This window comes from Balaenoptera musculus, chromosome 2 (genome assembly GCF_009873245.2).
Source record: "Balaenoptera musculus isolate JJ_BM4_2016_0621 chromosome 2, mBalMus1.pri.v3, whole genome shotgun sequence".
Taxonomy (NCBI): Eukaryota; Metazoa; Chordata; class Mammalia; order Artiodactyla; family Balaenopteridae; genus Balaenoptera; species Balaenoptera musculus.
Window position 1 is genome coordinate 173075083 of NC_045786.1, and position 23431 is coordinate 173098513.

Genomic DNA, 23431 nt, shown 5'->3' on the forward strand with positions numbered 1-23431 from the left:
ATGTAAGAGGGGAGAGTAAGGGACCTATATGGTAGTAAGGTTTCTACATTCTTTTTTTTTAATATTTATATAATTTTATTTATTTATTTATTTATGGCTGTGTTGGGTCTTCGTTGCTGTGCACGGGCTTTCTCTAGTTGCAGTGAGCGGGGGCTACTCTTCGTTGCGGTGCGTGGGCTTCTCATTGCCGTGGCTTCTCTTGTTGCGGAGCATGGGCTCTAGGTGCGTAGGCTTCAGTAATTGTGGCACGTGGGCTCAGTAGTTGTGGTTTGCGGGCTCTAGAGCTCAGACTCAGTAGTTGTGGTGCACGGGCTTAGTTGCTCCATGGCATGTGGGATCTTCCCAGACCAGGGCACGAACCTGTGTCCCCTGTGTTGGCAGGCGGATTCTTTTTTTTTTTTAGAATGTAGGAGGGCTATTTATTTATTTATTTTTTGGCTGTGTTGGGTCTTCGTTTCTGTGTGAGGGCTTTCTTTAGTCGTGACAAGCAGGGGCCACTCTTCATCACGGTGCGTGGGCCTCTTACTATCACGGCCTTTCATTGTGGAGCGCAGGCTCAGTAGTTGTGGCTCACGGGCCTAGTTGCTCCGCGGCATGTGGGATCTTCCCAGACCAGGGCTCGAACCCGTGTCCCCTGCATTGGCAGGCAGATTCTCAACCACTACGCCACCAGGGAAGCCCGGCAGGCGGATTCTTAACCCCTGGGCCACCAGGGAAACCTGGGTTTTCTACGTAGATGATCCTGCTTGCTTCTGAAGAAAGAGTTTTACCTCATCTTTTCCAGTCTGTATGCCTTTAATTTTTTACTTGACTTACTGTGCTGGCCAAGACCTCAGTATGGTGTCTGCAGTGAGAATAGATGTCTTTGCCTTATCTTTGGGCCTTATCCTTGGTCTTCACCATTACATTAGCTATAGATTCCTCACGGACGCTTTTTATTTCTGTTTATTTCTGTCCTAGTTTTCTGAGAGTTTTTATCATGAATGAGTATTGAAGTTTGTCAGATATTCACTTGAATCTGTTGTGATGATATGATTTCCTTCTTTATTTATATGTTATGTTACATGAATTGAGTTTTGGTTATTATTCCAACCGTGCATTACTCTTTTAAACCCCATTTTGTCATGATATATTATCCTTTTGTTTTTGGCCTCATGGCACGGCTTGTGGGATCTTAGTTCCCTGAACAGGGATTGAACCCAGGCCCTGGCAGTGAAAGCACCAAGTCCTAACCACTGGACCACCAGGGAATTCCATATTATCCTTTTTTTTTTTTTAATCTTGCTGTATTCCTTTTAGTAATATTTTGTTCAGATTTTTTGTCTCTGTATTCATGGAGGAATATTGGTCTGTAGCTTTCTTATGATGTTTCTGTCTGGTCTTTCATATTATACACATAACTATCTAGTGTTTTCATTCTATATTTAACTACTCAAGTTGGACATTATTATTATTATATTTTATAGTCACTGTTTAGATTCCCTCACAGTTTTGCCAACGTCTTTACTCACCATCCCTTGTTACATCTCAGTTCTTCCCTTTGCAGCCATTTTCCTTCTTGCTGGAGTACTTCCTTTTTTTTTTTTTTTTTTTTAATTTATTTATTTTTGGCTGCATTGGGTCTTCGTTGCTGCGTGCGGGCTTTCTCTAGTTGCGGCGAGCAGGGGCTACTCTTCATTGCGGTGCGCAGGCTTCTCATTGCGGTGGCTTCTCTTGTTGTGGAGCATGGGCTCTAGGTGCGCGGGCTTCAGTAGTTGTGGCTCGTGGGCTCTAGAGTGCAGGCTCAGTAGTTGTGGCGCACGGGCTTAGCTGCTCCACGGCATGTGGGATCTTCCCGGACCAGGGCTTGAACCCGTGTCCCCTGCATTGGCAGGCAGATTCTTAACCACTGCGCCACCAGGGAAGCCCTGGAGTACATCCTTTAGTAGTTCTTCTGTTGAAGTCTTTTGGTGGTAAGTACTCTTGATTTTTTTGTTTGTCTGAATGTCTCTCTGTCTTTGAATTGTTTAGAGGTATACTATTCAAGGCTAACAGTTTTTTCCTCTTAGCACTTTGAGGATGATACATCTCAACATCCATTGTTGAGATGTCTTTTGTTAATAATTGTTCATATTTAGTTATATCCCTTTTTTCTCTGACATATTAATATCTTCTCATTGCCTTTGAGGTTTTACTGTTTCACTACAAGATGTGTATGTGTGTATTTCTTTTCATGAGTCTTGTTCAAGGCTCGTGCTCCTGAGGATATAGGTCTTTCATCAGTTTTGGATAATTTTTAGCCCTTATCTCTGAAGACGTTTCCTTCTCTTATCCTCTGTTTTCTTTCCTTCTGGAATCCCAATTAGATGTAGGTTGGACCTTCATATTCTATTCTCTATGACTCTTATCTGTCGTATTTTTTATCTTTTCTTTGCCGCACAGATCTGTCATCTAGTTCAGTAATTTTCCTTCACCTGTGACTAGGCTGCTGTTTAGTCTGCCCCTGAGATGTTACATCCTTTTGATTCTTTTTCATTTCTGTTATTTCTGATAATAGTTTGGTCTTATGTTTCGATTTCTTTTTACATTTCTTTAACATTTTTAAGCATATTTCTTTTTTATTACTGAAGCATAGTTGATTTACAATGTTTCAGGTGTATAGCAAAGTGATTCAGTTATATATTCTTTTTCAGATTCTTTTCCATCATGGGTTATTACAAGATATTGAATATAGTTCCCTGTGCTATACAGTAGGTCTTTGTTGTTTATTTTCTATATAGTAGTGTGTATCTGTTAATCCCCAATTCCCAATCTATCCCTCCCGTTAAGCATATTTCTTTTATGTTCTGGGTCTCCTCCCTCTAAGTGAAATACTTGAGTCAGGATGAGGAGCTGTCCAATTCTGTTATTGCTTTCTCCAGTTGACTCTTCTCGAGGGGACTGTTTCCCTGTGGTCGTGTCTGATTGTGAGCTGTGTGGCTGATCCTAACATGCGGGAGCGCTGAGGGCCCTGGGTTGAGACTGTTCCACAGATGGGGTTGATGGTCACTCTGCCAGCCACCTTGGAGTGCTACAAACACGGAAGCATGTCAGGTAAAGCGCCTGGCATGAAGGTTCTTTTCAGTGGGAAGGGAGAATAAATTCAAACTCTGGTGCCGGATACGGCAGCTTTGTGATTACAGAGTCTTAGGAACCATTCTTTTTTATTCACTCCAGTCAACGCCTGAGATAAGACAAAGGTCCTTGTCAGCCTCATTTCCCAGCAAATGGATTTTTCCCCCGTTTACACTTTGACTGAGAGTTAGGTCTTCAGGGATTCTGGCTTCAGCAGGGGCTGTCGGTTCCAGCTCCCCACCTCGCCTGGCCTGAAGCCTTGTCCCCATTAACCATGCTCACCTCAGAGAGTCAGGGGTCTGGGTGTCGGCCGGATTGACCTACGCAGCCTGTAGCTTCGGGGCTGGCTTCTGTTCTAATTTGACAGTAGTCTTTTTGTTTTTGGCTCTTGTAGATTTTCTTTACTTTCTAGAGATCAGCTATGCATTTAAAAGAATGTTTTATGTGTCTTATTCAACATTTCTAGGTGTTTGGAGAGGAATGTTTTTCAGAATAGCTAGAGTGTTATACTGTGAGAAGTTGAAACTTCATATTTTGTTTCTGTCTGAAGTATAGTTAGATATTGATAATCTGATTCTTCGGATGTTTTGGTTCTTAAGTCAAGAACCAAATCTATTTAATAATCATTTTAAATAACGTTAAGTCAAGTTTAGTACATTGGTTTATTAAAAGTACGTGTACAAGCATTGCATGTAGATATTCAGGCTTCCAGCCCATCTGAGCAATGATTTTTATTTTGAAACCATTCATTCAGAAAAATTACACAACCGTTTTGATTTTGTGCTATGATGTGGCAAGATCTCCAATAAGAGATTTTGATTCCTGATGTAGTAGCAGTTTTTATAATTACAAATTCCCAGGAAAAATATTCTCTTTTTAACATTCTGTTGCCATGTCAGACGATACACATCTAAAGCATGTTATGTCCCTTTCTTCCCTCAGAGCAGAGATGGAACCATCACTCACATTCCCGCAGTCCTTTCTTTCTCCTTCTTGTCCAGAGCCGACCACACCTTCCGTCTCCACGGCCATGGATCTGCTCAGAAGGCACAGGGCAGCAAGGCAGGGCCCCTGTAGGGTCACACTTGGGCGTGAGTCCTGACTTTTGATTCTCTCTAGCTTTGTGACCTGAGACAAATCACTTCACCTTTGTAAAATGAGGATGACTCCAGCACCTGCCCTCTTGGTGGTTTGAGGACCCCAGGAGATAACGCCTGTGAAGCGCTGAACAGGTTGCCCAGCACAGGACACGCGTGACTGAGAGAGCGTCCCTTACAGAGAGAGTCGATGTGCTGTTAATCACCGCTGCCCTCCTTCTGACCGGGTCTTCATACTCTTCTTTCCTCGTCAGGGTTTACTGCCCTTGCACCTGTTCAGTTTGCCACTTCCCTTGACCGGGCGCCTACTACCTCCACCTGAACTATTGCAGGAGGCGCCCAGCTGGTCCTCATGCCTGGTCCCACGCCTTCCTCCTTCCATCCTGTTCCTAATGGGGTTACCAGAAACACCTCTGACTGATACACCTGCAAAAGCAGGCATCTTCAGGGGTCCCCCTTTTCCTTCCTGTAGCTTAAGATCCAGGTCCCTTACCCTGTATCACGATGTGGCACCAAGTGTATTTATAGCCCATGAACATACGCTGCAAGCTGTAAAGTGGCAGATGAAAGTGAGCTCAGTCACTGCCACCCCACTCGCGGGGGGCAGCTCTCCATGTGCATGTCTCATTGCTACAGCTTTGAGAGGGCAGGCCTGCGCCCTACTGTGTATTACCATAGCAGCTGACTCAGTACCCTGAATGCAGAGGGGATGCTTGCGTATTTGACAGATTGATTACCATCTAAATTACTGCATCAGGGATCAAAATGGCTTACTGAAGATCTTGCCATATGTCTTAGCAAGGTCGAAATGGTTGTGTAATTTTTCTGAATGAGTGGTTTCAAAATGAAAAATGATCATTCAGATGCTCTGGAAGCCCGAATACCTGTATTCAGTGCTTGACATGTGCTTTTTAATAAACCAATGTATTAAGCTTGAGTTAGTGTTATTTAATGTGATTATTGATCTGAGAACCAAAACACGCCAGGAATCAGTTTATAAAGCACTCTCAAATGTATTGTCTCATTGATCCTCAAGCAAGCCTGTGTGGCAGGTACACACCGTGGACTACAGTCGGTGGATGACTTGTCCACGTTGAGAGAGAAGAAAGGAGAGCCTGGGTCTGGGATAGATCTTCTGACACCAGACTCCAGTTTTGAGGGGAACTACCTCTCTTATCCAAGTTCCTTAGTACTTTCTTGATAAGAGCTCAGTGTATTCATACTTGATTGATCAGTATTTCCTTTCTCAGAAGTGCAGTTTTAAAATTTTGTCATTTCAGGGACTTCCTTGGTGGTCCAGTGGTTAAGACTCTGCACTTCCAGTGCAGGGGAGGCAGGTTCAAATCCTGGTCGGGGAACTAAGATCCCACATGCTGTGTGGCACAGCCAAAAAAAAAACAATTGTCATTTCGAAGATAAAAAACCTGGAAAGAAAAAGAGATTAATTATCTTTCTGAATTGTATACATTTTCAATCAGGAATATATATAGGCTGCAGTCCAATGAGGTTTTACATTCCATTGGTAGGTAATGTTTCATAGTCTGAAAGCTGGCCTGGTGACAGGCCCATTTGTTTTGTTTGTTTTTTTTTAACATCTTTATTGGAGTATAATTGCTTTACAATGTTGTGTTAGTTTCTGCTGTATAACAAAGTGAATCAGCTATGCGTACACATATATCCCCACATCCCCTCCCTCTTGCATCTCCCTCCCACCCTCCCTATCCCACCCCTATAGGTGGACACAAGGCACTGAGCTGATCTCCCTGTGCTACGCGGCTGCTTCCCACTAGCTATCTGTTTTACGTTTGGTAGTGTATATATGTCCATGCCACTCTCTCACTTCGTCCCAGCTTACCCTTCCCCCTCCCTGTGTCCTCAAGTCCATTCTCTACGTGTGCATCTTTATTCCTGTCCTGCCCCTAGGTTCTTCAGACCCTTTTTTTTTTTTTAGATTCCATATATATGTGTTAGCATACGGTATTTGTTTTTCTCTTTCTAACTTCCTTCACTCTGCATGACAGACTCTAGGTTCATCTACCTCACCACAAATAACTCAGTTTCGTTTCTTTTTATGGCTGAGTAATAGTCCATTGTATATACGTGCCACATCTTGTTTACATCTTCTTTTTTTTTTAAATTTATTTATTTATTTTTGGCTGTGTTGGGTCTTCATTGCTGCACGTGGGCTTTCTCTAGTTGTGGCGAGTGGGGTTTGCTCTTCGTTGCGGTGCGCGGGCTTCTCATTGTGGTGGCTTCTCTTGTTGCGGAACACGGGTTCTAGGCGCATGGGCTTCAGTAGTTGTGGCTCGCGGGCTCTAGAACGCAGGCTCAGTAGTTGTGGTGCACGGGCTTAGTTGCTCCGCGGCATGTGGGATCTTCCCGGACCAGAGCTCGAACCCGTGTCCCGTGCACTGGCAGGCGGATTCTTAACCACTGTGCCACCAGGGAAGCCCGTGCCACATCTTCTTTATCCATTCATCTGTTGATGGACACTTAGGTTGCTTCCATGTCCTGGCTATTGTAAATAGCGCTGCAATGAACATTGTGGTACATGACTCTTTGAATTATGGCCCATTTGTTTTTGAATGTTTCCTCTTTCAGGGGAAAACGGAATCCATCACGGTGGTGAAACTGCTGAGCTGCTTCGATGACCTGGTGGCTGCAGGCACAGCCTCTGGGAGGGTTGCAGTCTTTCAACTTGTATCCTCGTTGCCAGGGAGAAATAAACAGGTAAGTACTAATCATTTTAGCATTTCTTGACTTCTTGGCAAATTCCTCATGTCTTTTAAAATGAGGAGTCCTCTTCTGCCAAGAAAATACTTGCTCAGAAAAGCCTCACTCTGTGCTCTTTATAATTAGATGACTTTTTTGTTCCTGGTACGACACTTGGCAAAAAGCATATATGGGTAATTTTGCTTAATATTCTCTGGCTCTTCTCTGTAAATTTTAAAGGTAAATAGTCAGGTGGACCCTCGTGCAGGTTTTTGCGTGGAAACAACTTGGGAACACCAGCTTTTCCATAAACAGGAGGGATTGCGTACCACCTTGTTCACATCTCACAGTGTTCATCCTTGTCTTTTTCTTGTGTGTATTTTCGTCGTTTATTCATAGCTTCGGAGATTTGACGTCACTGGTATTCACAAGAATAGCATAACAGCTCTGGCTTGGAGCCCCAATGGAATGAAATTGTTCTCTGGAGATGACAAAGGGAAAATTGTCTATTCTTCTCTGGATCTAGATCAGGTAAAATTATTTTCAGAAATATTGCTTGTCTTATATTTGGAGAAATTATAGTAGTTGGTCAACTTGAATTCTTGATTATTGTCCCTATTTTTTTTTTTTTTTTTGTCTGCCGTGCCGGCTGGCTTGTGGGATCTCAGTTCCCCAACCAGGGATTGAACCCACGCCACAGCAGTGAAAGTGTGGAATCCTAACCTCTAGGGCACCAGGAACTCCCCATTGTCCCTTTCTAATCTCAACTATTGTTTGTAACATTTTCTTTCAAGGGCTTTTCTAATGCTTTATAAGCTTCTACTTCTGTATCTATCTAAAGAATTGGCCTTTGTTTCTTCTGGAACATACACTTTTTTCATTCTCCTGTTTTCTATTGCTACCAGTTAGAAAAGTAGCCACTATCAAACCTAATTCCTTGAAGAGTTTGTAGGAGGATGTGAAGCGTTTCACAGTCATGACTATTGTTGACTGAAAAAAAAAAAGTACAACCTAAAAGTCGAGAATTTTTATTCATCGGACTTACTGAGGACTTAAGCCCGATAGACAGTCTCTCACATGACTCTGAGGGACTGCTCCAAAGAGATAAGGGAAGAGCCAGGATATATAGGAGTTTTGCAAAAACAAACGAGGTAGTTGAACATCAAGATTTCTGCTAATTAAAGAAAAAACAAACATCTCAAGTTAATGACTTCAGCGCTTTTCTATGTATGGGAAGATGCCAGAGTCTGGGCTCACTGAAATCATTCCTTTGATACACACCTTAACTGTCTAGGGCCAGGAAGTATCCTGTTCTCTTGCGTCCTGAACCCCTTCAGCTGCACTGTTGGGGGCGGCCGCAGTGGCTGATAGCCGCAGCATCCTTTGTTCATCCGTGTGGCGGCCAGCATTCTCTGTCCACACTGTGGACGGAGGCCAGTGCTTCCAGTGGGTGGTGAGCTCGCCCCAGCCAAGCTCTGGTTGTGTGGGAGAGAGTGGTGGGAAAGGAGGAGGGTTGGTGGCAGCAGGGAACCTAGCCCCACCCTCGTATTTGTCATTTTATTTAAGCCTCACAACAGAGCCCTAAGCTGTCTGTGCTGATCTTCAGTCAGTAGATAAGAAACCCAGGCTCCAAGGGATCCAGTCATGAGCTGATGCCTGACAGAGCTCAACTTCAAACCTAGGGTGTGCTCCCATTGCGCATGTGGCTTTATGCCTGCCTGTGCTCTGTTTTGTCACACCTCTGCTCAGTTAGAATGAACTCCTTGGTGGCGCAGTCCTTTCGTTTTCTTATTTGTAGCCGTCATTCCTAGTGCGTCTAGGAATTCAGCAGTTACTAGCTGGATGACTTTTAGTCCCTCTGATCCGAGACTGGCCTGTCTTCTACGAATGTTCTCTAGCAGTAGTTCTCAAACATTTTGGTCCCAAGACGCCTTTGCACTTTACACTCTTAAAAAGAGGATTGCAAAGAGGTTTTGTTTGTATGGGTTTTATATCTACTGAGTGCACTATGTTAGAAATTAAAACTGAGAAATTAAAAAATTTTTATTAATTTTATTTTGAAATAATGAACTCATTATATGTTAACATAAATAACATACTTTTGTGAAAATAACTATTTTCAAAACTACTGCTGAGAATTCCCTGGTGGTCCAGTGGTTAGGACTCCGCACTCTTACTGCCGAGGGCCTGGGTTCACTCCCTGGTCGGGGAACTAAGATCCCACAAGCCATACGGTGTGGCTGAAAAAAAACAAAGCAAAACAAAACTTCTGCTGCTGTTTGCAAGAGTAGCATGGCTTTACATTTTTGCAAATCTCTTTAATGTCTGCCTTAATAGAAGACAGCTGGATTCTGCATTTAGTCTGTCACAATACATTGTTTTGGTTGGAGTACGTAAAGAAAATCTGGCCTCACACAGACATGTAGTGGGAAACAGGAGGAGTATTTTAATAGCCCTTCCAGAGAATTGTGGATATTCTTTAATCACATCCCCAAATTGACTAATGGTGGTTTCTTTAAAGGTTGGTTACAACATGAAATCTGAAAGCATACAGATGAATTTTTCTCACTCTGTTACAGTGAAGTCCATTGGTCTGTCTTGCACTTAGAATGGCTCCTTGACCCACGTGTGATTTTGTAACATCGTGCGTTGATCACTTGGAAAATATTGATCTACTGAGTGATGCACATCTTCCAAATGTTGAAACATTTAATTATATAATATCAAAGAAAGCACCTTTGTTAATATCGCCATCATTCTGATGAGAAAAGTCTTTAGCTGTTGGGAATCTGTCAGGTTCACAAGGGTGGATACAAGTTTTCAAATTCTAATCTTCACTTGTAAACTTGCATTTTATTATCAGCAACGAATACCATCACTTATTTTCCCTGAATTGACAGGCTCACTTTGTTCTTTCTGAGAAAATGCCTGCCAAATACCCAAGTTTGAATAATTATAGTATTTCAAGTAAAAATGTATTTTGTGAAAAAAAGCAGCTGGTTGAGCTCCCAGCTCATACAATCGCACAAGTGCTTCCTCCTTGAGAGAACCGAAGTACTTCAGCATCAGCAGGAGGGCTGCGTGCACACCCTGTTTTGTCGCACAGAATACAAAGATAGGCATACACAAGGGTCAGGATAAGATGGAATTATCATTTTCCTGCATCAGAGACCTTCTGAAGTGAAATTCATGTTTTTGCTGCAAGTGCACAGTGGCTGAGGGCACCGTGGCAGCTATCGGATTTTGGTGCCCTGCTCACCTTGGGCCCATTTGAGCTTTCAGTAGCTCTACCAACCATCAATACAAACCACAGCTTGGTGGAAAAGGCAGATAAAACCTAGTATTATAATGAAAATGGTTTTGACCTCGAGAGGTCCTAGGGACCCTCAGGGACCGTGGACCACACTTTGAGAACTGCTGCTCTCCAGGAAAACATTTTGTTAAGGTTTTAAGGGTCCCCATATTTGTACTTCCCTGCTGTCACTCCCCCAGCCTGAGTTGCACAGAGGGGACACTGCTCATGCATGATGTCGGGAAATGGAGAGAAAAATCACGTGCAGAAAGCACTGTCCTTAGCATACAGATCATTTTTTCCCAGCTTTATTGAGGTTCTGATCATTTTTTTTTTTGAAGACACAGGTATTTCATGAGATTTGCAAAAAAGACGTGTGTTTTTGCACAATACGGTACAATAAATTTAATTCCATTACAAGCTAAGTGAAAAATTGAAAAGCTGCAGTCTGCATAACTGCAAAGGTGGGAGGGAAATCTGGCTTGATGTCCCTGGTGTCTGCGGGGTAGTGGGGACTTCCCCGTCTCGATTGTGCTGGCGGTTACGTAACTGAATGCATTGGTCAAAATGCGTAGAGTCGTGTATCTAAACAGGGTCAGTGTTACTGTGTGTAGACCTTGCCAATGGGTCTGATCGCTGCCCCCTCCCCCTGCAAAGGTCTATGACATTGCAGCAGTATTTCCGAACAAGCAAAGGACCGGGTTCAGGAGAAGAGTGGCTTATAGGAGCAGATATTTGACACCAAGAAATGTAGTGTGTGTTAGCAGTAAAATGCCTTCTAGAACTTTACTTTGTTCTTCAATGTACTTAATACCATTTTAATTTCTGTCTAACCTGTTTCTTCTGACCCTTTCAGTAGGCAAGGATATGACGTCCCCACGATTGCTTTGAACTCTTTGTGGGGGAGGAGTGCGGTGTGGACTTTGACCGTTGTCACAATAATATTACAGAAAGTCCCATTGTGTTCTGTTGGAATTAATAATACACATGGTGCAACATATTTCTGCTTAATCTTTATGGATTCTTCTTTGAACCGTGTACTGAGAACATTTTTAAAAAATTATACAGAATTTTTAAATGTTTCTTGGCCACCTTGATGTAGCCTGACATAGATGGTAACCCTGACTGTTTTCTCATTAGTGAGGACTTCTGCAAATAATTTCATTGCAGTGGGTTGACACTGGATCCGGTGAGAATTAGAGCATTTGTTTTAAGGTAGACATTGACTGAAACGCGGGCTCAGGAGGGACGCGGGCCAGTGCTGTGAGGCTGGCGCGGGTCACTGGAGCGCGCCGCGCGGCCGGCCTCACCTGGCCTGTCTCCGCAGGGCGTCTGCCACTCCCGCCTGGTGCTGGAGGAGCCGGCTTCCATCGTGCAGCTGGACTACAGCCAGAAGGTGCTGCTCGTCTCGACTGCGCAGAGGAGTCTGCTCTTCCACACCGAGGAGAAGTCTGTCCGGCAGATCGGAGCGCAGCCACGGAAAAGGTGAGCAGCACTGCTGTCGAGGCTCGTGGTGACGGGGCTCCAGGCAGGTCCCCAGCCCGCCCGCCACATGTGGCTGCTCCAGTCCGCTCCCGGCGGGCCCCCTCCTCCACGGCCCGGGTCAGGGGTCAGGGGTCAGGGGTCAGGCTCAGGGTCGGGTGGGAGCTCGCTCCTCACTCCCTCCGCGCGCCGGCCTTCGTGAACACGGAGTGACCTCAGCAGGGGAGGTGCTACCGGTTGTGTCAGCTGCTGTGGAGCCGAGTGGGGGGCGCGGGGGGAGTTCACATGGGCTCTAGCCCGGCCTGGGGCCGGGACGGGTCTGGAAGGGGTCAGGGCTGCTGGCTGGGAGAGGGCCCCTCGCTTGACCTGCTCCCTGGGCGAACAGCGGTGAGCAGGGTCAGTCCAGCCCGCCCGGGGGAGAGGCGGAGGGGCAGGACGGCACACGGGCCGGGGGGGCGCGGCGGGGGAGAGCGGGGAGCCGGCGGCTGGGAGGCGGGCGGGCGGGCGTCCGTGAGGGCCGGCTGGTGGTGCTGGGGTGCCAGCCTCCGGTCCTCTCAGCGTGCGTTGTGCTGTGTCCCGGGCTTTGCAGCAGCACAGAGCAAGTTTATTCTTTTTCTGCCTGGCGGTCCGTGGCTATTAAAAGACACTCGCGCTTCCCCTTTGGCTTCTGCTTTCCACGCTGAATACCCCCTTAATTCCACCAACAATTTGGTGTTTTTATAACAGTAATCTCCCTATTGGCCCCTGGAACACTCAGCGGAATTTGTAGCTTGGGCTTAGTGGTTGTGCAGAACTTGGTCGTGACTTTCCCTCTGCCAGGGTCCCACTCTTCTGCTTGACGTCTCGTCCTGGCTTGTCTGTCGGTGTCTTACTGCCTTGTGTCTTTTTGGAAGGAAGGTGGAGTGTAAAAAGAGAGATTTAAAAACCAGTTACCTCCACATGGATCGTATACCCAACAGTCTTTCTCTTCAAACCTGGCTTTCTAACCTCCTGTGTGAAACCTGAGCAACCTTGCGTGAACCTCTCCTGGTGCGTTTGTGTAGCCAAGGTTTTCGGCAGCTTGCATTAGAAGCGTACTCTTGCCAGGCACCGTTTCAGGATGCAGAAGCAGATAAATGGGGCCCGTTTCTCCTAGGGAGCTGTATTAGAGAAGTGAGGGATGACAGAATGAATGGAAACGTTTTTAACCTCTGTGTCCTGAAGGCTTGTGTCTGTCGTGTGCCGTGTTAGATTGTGGTTAGAGAAGGACGTCAGCCATGTCTGCCTCCTGGAAGTGGTGCGCCATGCAACAGTGTCCCTCTGGGTGGCACACGGTGGGACAGCGGTGAGCCAGGGGACGGGCCTCTGCCCTCAAGTAAGGTAAAGGTCTAGGCTGCGGTCAGTGCTATAGAGGCAACGTCAGGGTGAGGTGTCGGCTGGGGACAGGGCCTCTCTTAGACAGAATGGTCAGGAAAGGCCTCTGGGGAAAAGATCTGTGGGCTGAAGCCTAAAGCATGGGAAGAGCGTTCTGGTCTCGGGAAACAGCAGATGCCAAGGCCCTGGATCGGGCCAGGGCCTGGAACGTTCGAGGAGCCAGAAGGGGGCTGGGGTGGCTGCGGAGTGGTGGGCCGGGTGCTGGAAAGGAGGGCCTGAGCCAGCCCGGGGCGAGGGGTGCTGTCACCCGCGTTATTCTAGGCGAGACGGAAAGCCAGTGGGGGGCTTCAGGCAGGAGAAGGACTGTCTGAGCTACCCTGGATCTGCCTGGAGACCTACTTGGAGACGGGCAGGCAGGGAACAGTGAGGCGGCTGCTGCAGGAGCCCGGGAGTGGCACGGAGGCCTAACCTGGGTACCCGGCATGGAGAGGAGAGGGGAGGGGGATGGAGGGGTAATGGGGTGAATCGGACGTAGGGGGCGACGGGGAGAAAGGAACAAGAAAGGGTTTCCGTGCCCTTGGCTAAAGCAGCTAGACAGCTGGTGAAGCCATTTGACTGAGCTGGGAAGACCAGGGTTAAGGTCTGGGCTTCAGGAGTTCTGTCTTGGGGGTGCTGCATCTGAGACGCCTATTAGGTAACTAAGCAGCAATCACGGTCCAGCGTAACACACACAGGTCGGAAACTCAGGGAAGGGGTTTCGGCCAGAAGTGGAAATGAGGTCACCAGATGCAGGTGACATTGAGACCGCTGGCCTCAGATGAGGTCACCCAGGGAGAGTGTTTATTCATTCAACCTTGGAAGATCCTTTCTGAGTCTCTGCTCTGTGCCAGGCGCCCTTCTCAGTCTGGGGAGACAGCTGTGAACAAGGGGGACAAGAGCTCTGATCTTAAGGAGCTCACGTTCCTGTGAGGGAGGCAGATGTTAAATATGTTCTAGAATGTTCCGTAGTAATAAACGGGTATGGAGCTAGCGAGGATGCCTGCCTCGGGGTGTGTGTTTAGGGTAGGCAGGCGGGGGGAGCCTGAGCAGATTACTGAGGGAGGATGGGAGGGGCGGCGAGAACCGCCTCAGAGAAGCCCTCGCGGCAGAAGCACTGCCTGTACCAAGGGTTGAGGAGCGCAGGCCAGGTGCTGGGGGGCGGGGGGGGGGCTGGGGGCGGCCCATCCTGTGGGCCCTGCTCAGGGGCTGCTTTATGCCAGTGCCATCAGGAGTCAGGAGCGGCCTTGACCCGGGGAGTCAGTCTTGCTGCTGCGTGAGGGGGGCGAGGGCAGCTGCTCAGGGAGGCTGGCAGGGGCTCCCGGGCGATTCAGGGCCTCACACCGGGCCGGGGTGGTGGGGACGCTTTGAAGGCAGAGCCGACGGCTGTGTCGGCTCCGGGGTGTGAGAGAGAGGTTCCCTCAGAGACGGTGGCCTGAGCGCTTGGCCAGGCGGGGCTGCCGGCTCCTGGTGTCGAGAAGGCTGGCGGAGGAGCCGCGGCCGATCTCGGGAAGCAGGTGGGGCCGCAGCTGTGCACGCGGGGGCCGTTAGCCGTTAGACAGTGTTCAGAGCTCTGGGACGGAGGAGCTCACCTGGGGAGTGAGTGTCACTAGGGAGTGGGGAGGCCTCGCATTCTGGGGCACTCCATTGCTTGCATGTCAGGGAGAGCCGTGTCGGAGCCGCTGATCGGCCCCGAGAGGCGGGCTGAGCCGGACCTTTGGCTCTGGCAACGTGGCGGCCGCGCGTGCCCGCCTCCGTGGGGCACAGGCCGTGGCACTGGAGGGGCTGAGGGAGGGGAGCGGGCAGTGAGCGTAGACGGGCTCTTTGTGGACGGGAGCGCAGAGCTAGGGGCTGCCGGGGGGCCGCGGGCTGGCGAGAGGGCGGGTGGAGCGCGTGGCGGCGCGTTGGGCGGCCGCTGTGGGCCGGCGGGGAAGCGGGCTCGGGGACGCGCAGGGAGTGCCGGCAGACAAGGTCGTCCTCTCCTGACCCCGTCTGCGAACCTCCTCAGGTTGGACAGGACAGCGTGTGTGCTTCTCCCAGAGAATCTCAAAGTCCCCAGCCATCCCCAGACGTGTGTCGCGTCTCGGTTCTCCTCTGTGTTTGTGTTGGCGCCCTCCCCGTGCCTGTCGCTGTGTCCTGCGGTCCAGTCGGGAGGACCGCCCCGGGTCGGCAGCACCTGCGTGTTGCAGTCCGGGCCGGGTGTGGGGTGTGGAGCCTGCGCCCCCGCCAGAGCCACATCGTGCCCGTCTGGTGGCCTTTGGGCATTTGGCTGTGGAGACGACTGTCCTGGCTTTGGCTCGTTCTCCCGTTTCAGGCTCTCTGTCTGTGCTCAGCATTATTGTACGTAAGTTAGAACACACCATTTGCTGGTTAGAATTTGATCACCAGCAACACTTCTTTCATATTAATGTGGCTCATAAAGGGAATTAAGGTGTCTTTTAAAGTCATCAATGGTTTTTCTAGAAATCATCTCCACCAAAATTAAGAAGCTAAGTTAATGTGTTTATGATTTTAGAATCCTGCAGTGCTTAGACCTTAAAAGTTGGAGTTTTTGTGTCTGATTCAGAATGACATCAGCAAGTGCTGCAGAATCACCCTGCAGGCAGGTGGTGGCCGAGTCTGGGGCGGAGGACAGTTTGCACCCGGCTGTAGCTAGTTATCCCCAACTTAACTGCCTTCTCCCAACCCGCTCCCGACCATTTCAGCAGCTCCTCAGAGCCAGCCCCACGCCAGGCCCCTGCTCAGCCTGTCCTTCCCGAGGGTGCCCGCTCCCCTTTCTCAGCCTGGGCATTGTCCACTCCGTGACCAAGGTGTAGCCTTTGATGCCCCAGTCAAACGTGCCCCCTTTGTCTGTAGTCCTCGAGCAGCCCTCTGAGCCTCAGAGATGGCACCTCGCAGACGTACATCTGCTGCAGTACGTTCTAAGACAGGGCCGAGACCTTTTATTCATCTTCCACGTTGCCTGCAGCGCACAGTCTCTTACGTGGTGCAGGAGCTCACTAAATGTTTGTTAAAATGAACGCTTTAGTCACCTAAGGTGAAGTGACAGGAGATTTTTTTTTTTAATAAATTTATGTATTTATTTTTGGCTGTGTTGGGTCTTCGTTGCTGCACGCGGGCTTTCTCTAGTTGCGGCGAGCGGGGGCTACTCTTCGTTGCAGTGCGCGGGCTTCTCATTGCAGGGGCTTCTCTTGTTGTAGAGCGCGGGCTCTAGGCGCGCGGACTTCAGTAGTTGTGGCTCGCGGGCTCTAGAGTGCAGGCTCAGTAGTTGTGGCGCACGGGCTTAGTTGCTTCATGGCATGTGGGATCTTCCCAGACCGGAGCTCGAACCCGTGTCCCCTGTGTGGCAGGCGGATTCTTTACCACTGCGCCACCAGGGAAGTCCAGCAGGTGAATTCTTAACCACTGCGCCACCAGGGAAGTCCGACAAGAGATTTTTAAGAGGACTTATTAGTAGAAGGAAAATAGATTTGAAAATTGGATCACCAAATAGAAATTGATTTGACAGGAAAGGCAGGAGGAAGAGGTTATAGGCTACCGTGCCAGAGTTCCTTTGGGTGTCTCTACTTAGACAAGATTTGCAGAACAAATCACTAGAGGTAATAATCAGAACATGATGCTGATTATGGAGCTGTCCATGAACGATCTACAGTGTTAGGTTAGTCTAACGATCTTCAGTTCAAAGCTGAATTCGATATTCAGTGTCCTCCTTGGACCCTGTCTGGAAGGATTAGTTACTGAGGTGCCAAAGAGGTGTAGTGAGATGCTGAAGTGCAGAGAAACACCCAGATAACTTTATCTGCGTGCCTTTGTGAGATGGGCCCTGTGGATGCCTCCCTGGGGGTCGGGTGTGCTGTGTGTGCAGTGAGGGTGAGGAGAGGGCCCAGCACCCACCCACAGGAGCACACGATGGTAACAGGGGTAGAATTTGAGGCAGTTGAGCGTTTGTCGGGACTTACAGTGTCACAAGCATTGCTTTTTTGTGTCTTCATAGATTGTCATTCAGTCCTCACATCAACCTTTGAGATGGGAATTATTATCCCTGGTTTACAGACTAGGAAACTGAGACCCATACCACGTAACCATTAAATGTCAGGGCTGGAAATTGAGCCCAGGTGTCGACCTAAACCCAGTCCTCTTTCTACCGTTCAAAATCAGGGAAATACTTTGGAGAGAGAATCAGCAGGACTTAGGGTTAAACTGAAACTCTATTTTAAATCAATCAATTTATTTATTTATTTATTTTTGGCTGCGTTGGGTCTTCTTCGTTGCTGTGTGGGCTTTCTCTAGTTGCGGTGAGCGGGGGGCACTCTTCGTTGTGGTGTGCGGGCTTCTCATTGTTGTGGCTTCTCTTGATGCAGAGCATGGGCTCTAGAGCACAGGCTCAGTAGTTGTGGCACACAGGCTCAGTAGTTGTGGCACACGGGCTCAGTAGTTGTGGCTCACGGGCTCTAGAGCGCAGGCTCAGTAGTTGTGGCGCACGGGCTTGGTTGCTCCACGGCGTGTGGGATCTTCCTGGACCAGGGCTCGAACCCGTGTCCCCTGCATTGGCAGGCAGATTCTTAACCATTGTGCCACCAGGGAAGCCCCCAAACTGAAACTCTTTTAATATTTGAACTCTGGTGGACGTCTGAGATTTGGCAAAGATGTGGAGCAATGAGAACTCAGATTGCTGATGAGAGTATAGGCTGGTGTAAACACATTGGAAAAAGTTTGAAGTTGTCTTCCAAACTTGAATCTGCTTTTACTCAACAGCCCAGCAGTTACCCAACAATCCAACAGTTCCACTTCTGAAATATCCTTGACAAACTCTTACACCTGTGTACTAGGAGGTTATTTGCAGAATGCTCATAATGAGCACTATTCAAAACGACGAAGTGGAGATAATTCAAATACCCTTCAACAAGAGGGTGAATAAATTGTGGAACACTTTATAGCAGTGGAAATGAATAAGCTACAGCTTTTTTTTTTATCCACAAGGATAAATCTTAGAAATATTATGTTAAGTTAAAAGCAAGTTGCAAAAGGATGCAAATAGCATCATACTATTATTTTTATACAAATGAAAGGCAAACAATACTAAATTATGTAGCGTTTAGGAGCACGTAGGTATGTGGTTAAACTATCGATAAAAGCGAGGGAATAATGAACACAAAATTCAGGGCTCACACACGGGGAGCGGAGTGGGCAGGGACTCTTGGAGCCAGAGAGCATCAGCGATGTGACTACCGATTTATTTCCAAAGTTGAGGGATGGGTTTCTGGGTGTATATTTCATTATTAGGCTTCCAAGCATATATATTCTTTTGTTCGTGTGAGATATTTCATGATATTAAAAATAGAAGAAAAAAAAAAAAAAAACCCAAGCCAGAGGATTAGAATGGAGATTGGTCCCTCTGATGGGTTTAAGAGAAATTCTGAAAGCGCTGCCCCAATTCTGGACCTGAAGCTCATTCACTGGGATGTTGGGATGAGCACAGCAGTCAGATGTTAGAAGGAACAGAATTTCAGAGCAGGAGAGGATGGTCAGTCCTGGCTCTGTCACCTCTGCCTCCGTTTCCTCTTCTCTGAAACGGGAGTCGTGATACTTGCCTCACAGGGCTGTGTTGAGGATTAAAGGAGAGTGGAGATAAAACCCTGTGTGCAGGGTAGAGGCGTAGAGTTGGCGGGGTGGGATGTGCCGCGCTCCAGGTGGAGCCGGGGAGCCGAGCGGGAATCGCGGCCAGTACAGTGGTAGCGGTTGGACTGGCCATTGCTGCTGCCGGATTTGCAGGGGGTTACGCTTTGCAAGCCGTGAAGCATACGGAGCCTCAGGTAAAACAAGTTGTTCAAAGTCTACCGAAATCTGCCTTCAGTGGTGGCTATTACAGAGGTGGGTTTGAACCCAAAATGACAAAACGGGAAGCAGCATTAATACTAGGTGTAAGCCCTACTGCCAGTAAGGGAAACATAAGAGATGCTCATCGACGAATTATGCTTTTAAATCACTCAGACAAGGGAGGATCTCCTTATATAGCAGCCAAAATCAATGAAGCTAAAGATTTACTAGAAGGTCAAGCTAAAAAATGAAGTAAATGTATGATGAATGTTAAGTTCTTACTCATTTATGTATATGAGTACCGCTGGTACATATTATAATAAAATGCTTCAAAGCTACACATTTAAAAAATTAGCATAACCTAAATCAAAGCCTTGGTATAAATTTGAGGATTTAAAATCGGATTATAGAATATTTGTAGGTTAATACTCAATAATTACGGATAAATGCATGCCATTTGAAATGTTGTTCATTACTCATTTGTCAAATAATTTGGTACCTATTTCAAGACAAAGTGAACAACATAGTCTCTCCCTGAAGGAATCCCCAATCTGATGGGAGACTGATAAAGTGGTAATTAAAGTACAATGTGATAAATATGATGGAATTAGCACAGGTTGTTATCGTAGGGGCTCATCTCATCGGGACAGAAGGCTGTTCAAGGTACAGAGGACTCCCCCCCCAGTCACTTAGAACCTTGAACTTAAAAGTGAATTTAGCCACAACTTAACCTAAGAAATTGATCTAGGTATGTATTTATCACTTTGTCAGTGATAAATCTAAATTGTTTCAGATTTCATACATTAAAAACTGTAACAGCATGATTTAAAAAAAAAATACACTGTGTGCAGTAACCGGAGTGTGTGCTCAGCGGGCGCACGCTTCTGAGCATGCTGCAGGGGGCGCACGACAGAGACCGGCTCCTCTGCGGCCTCAGGGCTGGCCAGGCGGTTCAGTTAACCAAAAAACACACTGTAGAAAAGGGTTCGAAAAAGAATCAATCTTGTTTTGGCTTAGTCCAGAAATTCTTGTTAGAGTTAATATCAGGGGTTGACAGCTAGCACTTTAAATCAGTCCATTCTCTTTCTTTCTTTCCTCCTTTTTTTTTCTTGTAATTTCAGCACTGGGAAATTTGGTGCTTGTTTTATACCAGGACTTTGTAAGCAAAGCGATCTGACCTTGTACGCATCACGGCCTGGGCTCCGGCTGTGGAAGGCTGACATCCATGGGACCGTTCAGGCCACGTTTATCTTAAAAGATGTCTTTGCTGGAGGAGTCAAGCCTTTCGAGCTTTACCCGCGCCTGGAATCCTCTGAAAAGGGAAGTTGCAGCTCTCCCGAGAAACACCTGGGGATTGTTTCATGTTTCTTTCAAGAAGGCTGGGTGTTGAGTTGGAATGAATATAGTATTTATCTTCTAGACACTGTCAACCAGGTAAGTAAAGTGATTGTACCACATCTTTGGTGTCTAGAGGCAAGAGAATGTTTATAGACTATTCTGCTTCATTTCTCAGATGATAGGAGGAACAGTGTTGATTCTGATGCTTTGCTTTTTCCATTGGGCCAGTCAAGGAATCCAAATGAAGGTTTGGTTGTTTTTGTAGATTTGAAAAAATATTTGGTTTAAATATTCATAGTCCTGTCCCCTGCTAAGAAAGTGTGTGTTTTATTTAAGCACAAAATTAAACTTGTTCTTTATAATTTCTTTGGATCACGTGTTTTCTGACTACCAAATTACTGTGAGCGTATTTTTTGTTTAAAGTACATTTTTTTTAAAAAAAATAATTAATTAATTAATTTATGGCTGTGCTGGGTCTTCGTTTCTGTGCGAGGGCTTTCTCTAGTTGCGGCAAGCGGGGGCCACTCTTCATCGCGGTGCGCGGGCCTCTCACTGTCGCGGCCTCTCTTGTTGCGGAGCACAAGCTCCAGACGCGCAGGCTCAGTAACTGTGGCTCGCGGGCCTAGTTGCTCCGCGGCATGTGGGATCTTCCCAGACCAGGGCTCGAACCCGTGTCCCCTGCATTGGCAGGCATATTCTCAACCACTGCCCCACCAGGGAAGCCCACTGTGAGCGTATTAAATGAAAACTCAAACATGACGGAAACAGTAAAATAGGGACTCATTCCCCAAGGCCTCCGCAGGGCAGCGCTGAGTTGGGCAGGGGGCTCTTTCTCTAGCTTTCTTTCCACCCTGTTCTTTTACCCTTATTTCTCCTACCCAAATGGAGCCACATTGTTTTGCCATTTTTTTCCCCTCTTAATGATGTATTTGGACAACTTTCCAGCGTTATTTTTTTTTCCAGCATTATTAAATCATGGTAGGAAACAATTTCTGTTTAAATCAGGATGATAAGAGGTTATTGCCAACAGGGGTGGAATTAGGAATTAAAAAAAACCAAAACTGTGTAGTTTCAGTTTATTCTTAAGAGCAGAGCTTTTGCTGTTTCGTAAGTCATCTCCTCACCCCACGCCCCACCCCCATCCTGCTCACGTTCTTCCTTCTTGAAGTCAGCAGGCCTCTAACAGACGCCCTTTTCTTTATAAGCAGCGCTTCACTGTAGAAATCAAAGGGTTTTCTTAGTTGTGTGAACAGAAAATGAAATTCGTCTACAAGGCTTCTTAATGATTGTTATCAGCCATGCCTGGTACTACTGGTTTAGTAGAAAGAAAAACTGGCCTTTTTCTTCTTCCTGGGAGATTCTGGTCTGGTTCTACCTATAACCAGGAGTCTCTCATCTGCCTGGCTTGGTTTCCCTACCTGGAACATGGGGAGGGGACTGGTGAGTTGGGTTAGGGAATCACCAAGGTGCCTTTTAGCCCTGAGTTTGTTTCTTTTCTTAAGGAACGTTTTGAAAGACATTTTTGTATTCTTCCCCAGGTGTAGAGAACACAGCTTTTCTTCTTTTTCTGGGTACTCTTTGAACTTAATGTGCACTTGTTAATTGGCGGGGTCAAGATGCGGTGTAATTGGACATCAGTTCCTCTCTTCTGAGCACTTACCCAGGGCTTTCCCCAGTAGGTATAATTAACTTCATCTTATAGATGGAGAAGTGGAGACAGAGGACCTGGTCATGAGCAGACAGACTGAACATGGCAACATGATGGAAAGCTTTCAAACTACTGTCAGGATTGTTAAGAATTTACAAAGGACTTAGACTCATTTTCTCTTCTATAATGAACTAGTCTCTTATTTGCACTGTTGACTGAGAAGCAAGAATTTTTTCTTAAGTCAGGGATGTCCTGTGTTTTGTTTGCTGTGTGCTTTCAGGTGACGTTAGGGGAATCCTCCCTCCCTCACTTATTCATTCAAAACCAAGGGTTGCAATGCCTACTAGTTTCTCCCACGGGACTCCGCACGGTAGGGGACCTAGACCTGCCAGCACACATTCCAGCCCAGGAGAGACGTGCCAGGTGGGGGTTTGTGTAAAGTGCTGCGAGCTCTGAAGAGTCCTGGGCATTGCTGAGGAGGGTGAGCTTGTCAGGGACGCTTCCCAAGGAGGCGGCCTCTGAATCAAGTTGGAACTCTCCCATTGAGCAAGGGTCAGGAAAAGAATTCAAGCAGAGCGCGGGACGTCGTGGAGGAACAGGGCTGGGGTTTGGACTGGCCAGTTGATGCACCTGAAGCCAGATGAGGGCAGTGAGGGAGCGGGGAGCAAGGCGGGGACCGGTTCAGAGGGTGGCCGAGAGGCGGGGAGAGACTGCTCGCTCAGTCTCATAAATTTACTGGCAGGGGGTACGACTCGGTCACACATCCGTCAGATATTACCTAACTTTGGATTGAATTACTCTAAGTTTCAAAAGTCATGATAACGAAGAGCAGTTTGACTTATTTGGATTCCTACACATGCTTGTACGATTTGAACTATTACTATTGCCTGGTTTTGTGATTTTTTTTTTTTTTTTTTTTTTGGACAGGCCACAATTGCTGGTTTGGAAGGATCAGGTGATATCGTGTCTGTTTCCTGCACAGAAAATGAAATATTTTTCTTAAAGGGAGACAGGAACATTATAAGAATTTCAAGCAGGCCTGAAGGACTAGCATCAATAGGTTTGTATTTGTTGTAAAATGTTATAAAATGTGTTTGTTATAAAATGTATTTGTTACAAAATTTGTTATAAAATGTATGTAATTACAGTTTGTGATGTATAAAACGTACCATTTTTTTGCTCGTTAAATGATTGTACCTTTTTCGAAACGAGGTGTTCAGAGGGTTTCCTTTGATTCTGAAAAGATGGTTTGTGATACTTTTCTTGAAGGTTACCTGCTTTCAGGCTTACATCAGCCAGGGTCTCACATTTGGTGGAGTTGCTTCTGTGGGTCTGGAGGTTGGGTGAGTAGGAAGGAGAACTCGACGCCCACCTGACTGATCTCCGTCCGACACTCTGAGACAGCCTGTGGGATTGATGCCTAAGATTTTAGAACATTTCAATCTGTCACCTGGGACACGTTTTTTTACCTTTAACATAGTTCTTCCTTGTAGTATTGATTATTCTCTGTGCTTTTGACTTTTTTTTTGGTAATTCATATTTAAGCCCAAATTCTAATGAGCA

General features: G+C 46.9%; 2 protein-coding genes across 6 annotated transcripts in view; both read left to right on the top strand.

Annotated features, from left to right (window-relative positions):
- TECPR2 (tectonin beta-propeller repeat containing 2) overlaps nucleotides 1-23431 on the top strand; it is a 103437-nt gene that overhangs the window by 18869 nt on the left and 61137 nt on the right. For all 5 annotated transcript variants that reach the window (XM_036841539.1, XM_036841544.1, XM_036841543.1 and 2 more), the window contains exons 3-7: nucleotides 6792-6920; nucleotides 7302-7433; nucleotides 11522-11679; nucleotides 20004-20316; nucleotides 22796-22928. In XM_036841539.1, the coding sequence (XP_036697434.1) occupies nucleotides 6792-6920; nucleotides 7302-7433; nucleotides 11522-11679; nucleotides 20004-20316; nucleotides 22796-22928 (865 nt within the window). The remainder of the gene's footprint in view (nucleotides 1-6791; nucleotides 6921-7301; nucleotides 7434-11521; nucleotides 11680-20003; nucleotides 20317-22795; nucleotides 22929-23431) is intronic.
- On the top strand, nucleotides 17919-19140 carry LOC118891182 (mitochondrial import inner membrane translocase subunit TIM14-like). The gene is made up of 2 exons (XM_036844852.1): nucleotides 17919-17975; nucleotides 18756-19140. The coding sequence occupies exons 1-2, from the start codon at nucleotides 17919-17921 to the stop codon at nucleotides 19131-19133; spliced, it is 435 nt and encodes a 144-aa protein (XP_036700747.1). The 3' UTR covers nucleotides 19134-19140.